We start from the raw sequence: 9,117 nt of genomic DNA on the forward strand, positions 1-9,117 counted from the left end.
CAATTAAGCAAAAAATCAATCATGGAAATTACTGTATTTATTTAATGTCAAAACTGAACTTGACAATATGAAAGTATTCTTGAACACTTTGAGTATAGACTGACTAAGTTTGAATCTGATTTAAATGATAAAGTTTCAATAAATGATGTGATAATGTTAGTTGAAGAATCTATCAAACAAAAAGAAAAGCATAAGCACACCTATGGACTGCTACGCACAACATGAATGTTTCTAACCAAACTGAGAATGTAATCTATGAAACGAAAGAGAAAAAAAGGAAAAAATTAATGTAGTTAGGTAATTAAATAGAACATATACTAAAGGAAAATATAAGAATGCAGCTGTTGATAAAACTGAAATGCACCGGAAAAGAACTTAAGATATTCCAGGCTGAATCCAAGAGAAATAGGTTAAAGCTGATGATTGATTCCCCTTTTGGGCACAAGGTCAGGAATCTTCCATTGAATTGTTACATTGAAAATGTGAAAAAAGAAATGAAAGGAAAAAATAAACAAATAATGAATACACAGATGATTCTGTAAATAAGTCAAATAACAGTTTGTTCAAGTTGAAATGCTTAGTATACCAACACTGACTCCCTATCAAACAATATTTATGAACTTAAACAAATGTCATTAAAAATTCTTTAATAATCACTATGATTGAAATAAAACCAAAGAATTATCATGACAATTGTAAAAAAGGTTAAATTTCAAACATATATAGTAATCTTGTATACAGTAAATATAACCAACAAAATGGGAATGGGAATTATTATATTTGTACACAATTTGTTAAATGCTATTGGTATTGACATTTTTAATGAACATGAAGAATTTTCTTGAAGATGAGCTATTACTAGGTTGCATACATACAAGTGGAAGTGGTACAGCTGAAAACAATAATTTATTAACTTTACTAATAAAAAACAATTCAACTGAAGCATAGTCACATGATGAGTTGGGGAGATTTTAACTATAACAAAATATCATGGAAATATTGGTAATACAAGTACATTTGTAAACAGGGAAGAATTCAGGTTCACTGAATGTATCAAAGATAACTTCCTTTTTTCAACATAAAAAGCAGACAACACGGTACAACATAATCAATTTCATTTTTACAAATGATGAAAATATTTCTGTCACAAAGTGCTATAATTTTCTTGATAAAAGTAATTATTTTGTATCGGTTTAATTTCATTTGTTTTATGGGCCTTTCTAAAAGAAGAAATAAAATGAAATATTACTGTGACAGGGGCAATCATGAAGAAATAAAAAAATATAGATAATGATTGCAAGGAACCACTTAGTGACTGTTAGGAAATGCAATGGAACATATTTAAAGTTAAATTAAAAACTGCAAAAGATGGACATCTTCCTCATAAACTGATAGACACGAGTAAACCTACTTGGTTAAACAAAGGCAAGTTACCAACCCACAAATTAATTAAAATGGAAATGAAAGCTAAGCACAGGGATTGGGAAAATATGTATGTAAGTAGAGATGATAAGAATAATTGCAATACAGAAATAAAGTCAGTTTTTATACAAAAGTTCAGAAGAAATAAAAAATGGAATGTAGAAAAAGATTTTTAAAAAATCCAAAGAAATTTTGCTAATATGCAAAGTCAAAAGCAAAATTCAAAGCAATATTTGTTATCTGATTGCAATTTATGCAAATGTAGAGACTAATGAAAAATGACCAAGAAAAGGCAGAACTGCTTTCAAAGACAATTTTTGTATTGAAAATATGTTTCTGATAAGTACTTACCTCTGCTACATAAATAGCTATTCGGTACTGCTCTCTATATGCTAAAATTTTGTTTGCATGCTACAAACCTCAAACACCTATGTACCTTATGATCAAACAGTTCAACTGTATTTGCATGTAAATTATCATGGGACAACACTCCATCAATAAGAATGTGACACATACTATTTATTTTTACTGATCTATCATTTTGCGTTTTAGCAGAAAATGGAAATACCAGTTTTCAGTGAAAAAGAAGAGTGCAAAGTGTAAGAGGAGGCAAGTACTTATCAGAAAATATTTCAAGCATAGGAAATTTATAACTTCTGATACAATACATTACCTCCCTTCACGTAAATAGCTAGAATCAGACACTAAATAGGTTGAGGGACTGATGCAAAAGGAAAACAAAAATGCATTTGAAGAATATCCTAAAAAAAAAGAGAGATCCTTACATTTGAGGATCATATGTGGGAGCCTGCACAACTTCCATAACAGGTATACACTTCACCCAGTGTGGAAAGAGGTGTCACAGATGGGTGGAAAGTAGGAGGAGCATATAAAAAAAAGAGAGAGAAAACAATGGTTGAATAGGAATCTGAACTACACAATATTTGAATCTCTATCCCACAAATTACATGATTGTGGGTGAAAATTAAATGAATGTGCCCCTAGGTGTAGCATACACAGTAAGTCAACTGCATCCAAAATCCAGTTGCTGAAAACTGATATCCATGCAGGGGTAGGATGAGGATCATACCATTGGTAAGTCCACTATTATCCAAAATTCAGCCTCCAAGAACTGACATCACTATGGAGGTAGGAGAGAGTGTCACACTGCCAGCAAATCAACTACAATCCAAAACCCAGTCACCAGGAACCAAAAACCGTGTGGGGGTAAGGAAAAGGGATCATACTAACAGCAGGTCAAATGCAATCCACAACCCAGCCACCTGGTCAGGAAGGAAAAATTATACAATCTTCACCTCACATTCAGCAGGTGGGAAGGAAATCTTGGACCCACCAATCTGTGAAGAAGACATATGTTAATAATGTGATAAATAGGTGTGTGATCCAGGAACCGAACATCCATATGATCAGCATAACAAAGATGAACCTGTAAACTCCCATTGAAAACCATTCCAACAAGAACCACTGTCAGCACAATAACACCCTTGAAATATAAAAAAAAACCCATCAAGGGACAACATAAGAATAAGTGCTGTATTAACTTATAAATTCTTCCACTGTGGTCAACAATATGACACAGTGAACAAGAGTATAACTGAGTGAGGGAATAGAAACACTTGTAATACATGTGTGAAGACTTATGTTGATTGGATTCAGATCTGAACCAAAATTCATGTGAGGGTAAGATGAGAGATCCAATCAAAGGGCTGAACTGGATTTTTGACAGCTCACTCCAAAGCTACAACATCCCTTTGAACAGACTCATACAGAGATGGAGCATCAAACTGGAGAACATCTGGTTATCTATACTAGCAGAACATCACCACCCTAATCTCAAACGACTGGTTATATTATTGTTTGTATCCTATATCACTATCATATTCAGTGGCTTGAAACTGAAAAGTGGTACAAACTCTCATAATCCAGAAAGTGGGTGGAGAGTCTGGAGGAATGTCCAGACTCAATGCAATAAGTGACCATAAAACCCTAGTTTAAAAAGCAGATCAAACCTGATTTATTGAACTTAAAGAATGGCAGGAATGAGCATTATTCCCTTCTGCTTTACCCCAGTATGGAATAAGAATATTTATAAAACAAACATATTGTGAGGAATAACCTATGAGTGATCTCGTGGAACACTCCATCTCTAATTTATGTGGCTGTAAGGAACAGAGTACATTTTGTGGCTATGTAAATCATGAAAATTAAGTGAACATGACCTTACAGGGTGGGTTTGAGTACAATTTTAAGTGATTGAAATATACCTCAATAATCATTACTCTCTACAGAGCAGGATCCTGGTCAAAATACTGGATAGGCCCCGGAAAAATAAGATATATAACAAAGAAAATTTGCCCAGTTACAGTTTCACAGAAGAGTGAAGTACAGTGATAGGTGGATGATGGTATCATTACAAGGATGAAAGAGCTAACCAAAGTAAATAATGGGAGATGAACATATGAGATGCATTCCCAGTGCTTGACAGACTAAGCACCTCCTCTCCAATGGGTATCAGAGTTGATATGCAGGAAAAATGGAAGATGCCTGATTGAAGACACTAGGATTGGTTGGTTGGTTGATTTAGTGTTTTATGGCACAAAGCAGAATAGGCTATCTGTGCTAAACATCTGGTAAAAAGTTGAAAGTAAATTTAGTAATATACATAAAAGGAAATTAAGGTAAAACAAAAGAAAGTTTAAAAAAAAGAAAAACACATAAACAGCATAAAACCAATGTTTACATCTAGTCTACAATGTAAAGTGAAAAACTACAGTAATTCAGGTTGTAAAGGACTTTATGTAGTATAACTGTAATTATCATAACTCTCCAGAAAGACTAACAGGTAAGTACAAAAACCACCGTCAGTCACCTAAAGTTGGCCTTTCCAGTTCTGGTTCCGAGTTATTTGATGTTATAGCCATTTTCAAAAAGGTAAGTAATAAAAAGGTTTTTAAAGGATGTATAGCAAAATTATAACAATAACTTGCCAGGATGACTAACAGGTAGTTCAAACAGTAGTGTTAGTCACCTGAAGTTAACTTTTCCAGTCCTGGTTGAATTACTTAATGTTACAGCCAGTTTTTAATTTCAAATTGAACTAAATGAACTGTGATTTTTAAAAGGGAGCCACATTAAAAGGTGTAATGTATAAAGTAAAAAACTTAAATGGCATTAAAAAGATTAATGGCCTTTAAAAAACTAAAAACATTACCATGATGGACAGTGTTACCATCACCAATAACACTGTCTAATGTTATGGACAAACCTTGGGAGAGAACATGTTTGTTTGTTTTGGAATTTCGCACAAAGCAACTCGAGGGCTATCTGTGCTAGCCATCCCTAATTTAGCAGTGTAAGACTAGAGGGAAGGCAGCTAGTCATCACCACCCACCGCCAACTCTTGGGCTACTCTTTTACCAACAAATAGTGGGATTGACCGTCAAATTATAATGCCCCCACGGCTGGGAGGGGCGAGCATGTTTTGGCGCAACTCGGGCGTGAACCCCCGACCCTTAGATTATGAAGCGCACTCCTTAACGCGCTAGGCCATGCCAGGCCGAGAACATGTTTAAAATGGTAACTTCATTTAGAGTTGCAACGACAACAAGAAAGTAAAATGTGGCTTATTGTGATCCGAATGTTACACAAACTACACACTGGTGCATCAGTTCCAGATAAAAGAAGACAATGAGCTAAAAAACTGTGACCAATGCATGGTCTAGTTAGAACAACTTCCTCTTTCCAATCCTAATGGAAGCAAGATGCTCAAAGTCTAATAGAGGGTTTTATTTAGAAAAGCTTGTTTTTGCGCTGCTCACTCCAAGTCAACTGCCAGCTGGCACAGAGCCAAGCCTTGAATACAGGACCATAGTCCATTTATGGGACAGGCACAGCAGTGATAGTGCCAGAGCAAATAGACTTAACTGCTGTGTCGGCGAGCTCATTCCCGTGAATACCAACGTGACCCAGTATCCAGAAAAACTGGATAGCAGTAAATGTTAAAGGAAAATGGGCCAGTCGGTTTTGAATATCGGCAAAAACAGGGTGTGAACCAACATGAAGTAACTCCAGGGCCAGTAGAGAACTAAGCAAGTCAGTATAAATAGTACAGTTGGGGTATTGCTTAGCTTCTATGTGATCCGGGGCAAGAGAAATGGGGTACAGTTCAGCAGTGAACACAAAAGCTGTAGAGGGGATTCTGCACACAACCACTGAACCTTAAACTATGACAGAGCCCACACAGTCACTTGATTTTGAACCATCTGTATAAAAAAGAAATGGAAGAATGGTTTGAAAGATGTTCACCAAATAACAGACAGTATTTCCAATAAGGAGTGTCTACTTTTCTCAGATGACTTAAAGATAGGTTACAACTGGGAACTGTAAGAAGCCATGACGGGATGGGCAGACCAGTGGATACAGCAATGTTATCCAAGGACAGACCCAATTCATCCAACTGCACCTGGATACGAAGGCCAAAATAAGCAATGGCAGACCATCTGTTCTGAAAAAGTATGGCCCACCGAGGAAGGAAACCACAACCCCAGGTGGGACGCTTTGGTAAGGAATGAAGTTTTGAAGCATAAAGACAGTTGCAAATGGCTGAGGAGCAAAGAAAGTACATGAGTCTATGTATAAGCTCTGACCTGGGCAAGTGCAGAAAGACCTAGTGCAGAGCTGAAGTCCTTGATAAAGAATAGGGTCTAGCATCTTTAAGGTCGATGGCAGCACAACTTCACCAGTATAGAGTTCAAAATCAGGGTGAATATCCCATTGGTGGCAAAAGTACATGCAAACAGTTTTAGAGAAAGAGAAGTTAAAGCCATTTACTGTGGTCCACTTCAGTAAACGATTGAGGGCAGTCTGTAGCTGCTGCTCAATACACCTCATGTTCAATGACTGACGTGAGATGTGAAAGTCGTCAACATGGAGCCCATTTGCAACAGTAATTGGCATTAATTTTTATACTGAAAAGTGTGACAATCAGAACACAATCCCGAGGGACTCCAAGTTCCTGTAGAAAGGAATGGAAAAGTGTCAAACCCATACCAAGTTGGAATCTCCTGACAATTAAAAAATTAATAAAAATGGGCAAATGACCATGTAACCCATATATATGGAGGTCTTGCAAAATGCCATACCTCCATGTTGTACCATAAGCCTTCTCAATGTCAAAGAATATTGACACAAAATGTTGTTGTTTGAGAAAGGCTTCTCTGATTGATGTTTCAAGCTGAATCAGGCAATCCATGATGGAACACTGTCATTGGAACCCACACTGGGTGGGCAAGAGGTTATTGTTTGATTCGAGGAACCAAACAAGACGAGCATTGACCATCCTCTCTAAGGTCTTACAGAGACAGCTCATCAAAGCAATTGGGCAGTAGTTTGAAGGAATCTTGGGATCCTTCCCAGGCTTAGAGAAAGGCAGGACAATAGCTTGGTGCCAGATGTCAGCAAAAACATTCTCCTGCCAGATCTGGTTAAAAACAATCAGAAGAATAGCAAGAGAAGTAGAAGATAGATGGTGCAGCATGTCATAGTATACATCATCAGGTCCAACCAATGTACTGCCAGATTGATGAAGGGCCAGTTTGAATTCTACCAGTGTAAAGGGATGATTATAGTTGTAGAGACAATCAGCTTGAAAGGAAAGAGGTGATTGCTCTGGCCGAGTCTTGTCAGCTAAGAAAGTGGAAGAAGAAGCAGAAGTGCTAGATACCTGGCAAAAGCTTTCACCTAGAGTATCAGTGATGCTCCGGGTATCAGCTACTTGCTGGTCATTAGAGAGCAAGATCGAGAGGGGGACAAAATTATATTGCTCACTGATCTTTCGAATCTTGTCCCATATGACTTTGAAACTGGTGGTTGAAGATATGCCAGTTGTGAACTTAATCCAAGACTGCAAAATGAATGATGAACTGGAAGTCAAAAACAAAAGTGAGAAGTTAGAATCGACAAAGTAGTCAAAAACTTTGCATGGAAGTAGAGTTATTCAAACTTTGAGGACTAAAAACCTGCCAGAAATTATAAACCATCCAGATATCAACAGATTTGTTGACTATACTAATATTTCTGAGGATAAAAATGATATTAATAGCTGTAATATATTACAAGGAAACAAATAAAATTTCTTGTATGTGTATAAAAAATACAGTTAAACCAACAATGAATTGTTTTCCAGATGTGGCTAGACAGAAGTGACTGGTTTACTACCTACAACAAGTGAAGATTTAACATGGAATGTTTAAATCTGTTTATACCGCAGACGAAACATAAGTTGGCAAGTTACAATTTCAACATTGCAGGCATCCCTCAAACTCACTGAATAAACATCAGAAGAGTTTCCGCAAAATGTAAACAAATGAGAGAACTCCAAGTGTAACATACACTGAACAAAGGAGTACTTCGCAAGCTAGTGGAGGCTTCTTGAGGTAAATTAAAATAATCAAGATCTGAATTTTGGGCTGATGTAAAGTAAGGTTAAATATATTATATGCTTAAATTATTACAGTATGAGACTCATTATAATTTTAAACGATGAAATAAAATATGAACAATTAAGATTCCTCATTACAATAAGAGGTAATACCAAAAAGTTTCAGTGTTACTATTATTATACATTTATTCTACTGACATCTTGAAACTTGAATGGAACACACATTTCTGTAAAGAGCCAGCATAATAATGAAACTAGCAACTGAGCAATTCTTTATTTTAATCTTTAAAGTTTAGATGAAATGCCATAATTTCCAAAACTTGAGTTTTAGACTGTTTAATTATTGTTGCTCTTACTCTTAGACTAGGCTAAACATTAAGTGGTAAGTTTCATTATAACTTTTAAGTTGTGTAGTTAGGCCTCCTCATTTCATTTTACGGAGTCTTTCAATTTCACATCACTATCATAAACGGGTTAGTAACAATTGTTGGCTAATTACCATTTTTGATATTATTATTATTATTATTAATACAAACAAACTTTAAAGTTGAACTAAAGTACTACCTTCCTCACAAACTAGTTTGTAATGTTAATCAAACCAAAATGAATTTACGCTTCTTTATTTAAAAAAATAATTAATAAATGCTAAAATTGGATATGCAGCTAAACTGTAAATAAATGAAATATCAAAATATAAATGTCACCTTGGCCTTCGCCCCGACAAAATTATTTCGATAAAAACGTAATTTGTACTTGTGGGCAGTATTCATATCGAGTGACATCTGGTGGTAAGAGTGAAAGGAAATTGCTTTATTTCCGAATGCTCTGGTTATTCAATCTAGAATCTCCATCAAAAGAATTACAATGCATATATTGTGTTGATCACTCAGTTGTATACTTACTTTTCACTAATTCTGCTAGATAGATTATAGTATACATTTCAATAATATTACTTGCCAACGAATATTTTTTTTCTTTTTTTCATTTCGAAAATGTTTAAAACTATCTAAAATTGAGATTGCATTCAACTGTATTTGTATTGCTCATTTGTCTGGTTGAGACAGACAGGTGTGCGTTAAAAATATTTAAACCAGACCAATTCTCTCACCTACGAGTGAACATAACAAGTAAAATTTTGACATTGTATAACTTATTTCGTTCGAAACTGCAGCCCTTAACTGCTCATAATGAGAATTGTGTGAGCCGACATGTTTCTTATTATGATTCAATATTAC

The 9,117-nt window shown here is 35.5% G+C and overlaps 1 protein-coding gene across 7 annotated transcripts in view; it reads right to left on the reverse strand.

Moving 5' to 3' along the window:
- Positions 1-8,720, reverse strand: part of LOC143235182 (polymerase delta-interacting protein 3-like) — a 58,121-nt gene extending 49,401 nt beyond the window's left edge. For 6 of the 7 annotated variants that reach the window (XM_076473080.1, XM_076473081.1, XM_076473085.1 and 3 more), the window contains exon 1: positions 8,587-8,720. Coding sequence is in view for 1 of the 7 variants with exons in the window: in XM_076473083.1 (XP_076329198.1) it covers positions 8,587-8,652 (66 nt within the window). In the remaining 6 variants the exon portion in view is untranslated. The remainder of the gene's footprint in view (positions 1-8,586) is intronic. The other variant, XM_076473083.1, reaches the window with a different exon arrangement.
- Positions 8,721-9,117: the final 397 nt, after the last annotated feature.

Source organism: Tachypleus tridentatus, chromosome 12 (assembly GCF_004210375.1).
Source record: "Tachypleus tridentatus isolate NWPU-2018 chromosome 12, ASM421037v1, whole genome shotgun sequence".
In the NCBI taxonomy this organism is placed as follows: Eukaryota; Metazoa; Arthropoda; class Merostomata; order Xiphosura; family Limulidae; genus Tachypleus; species Tachypleus tridentatus.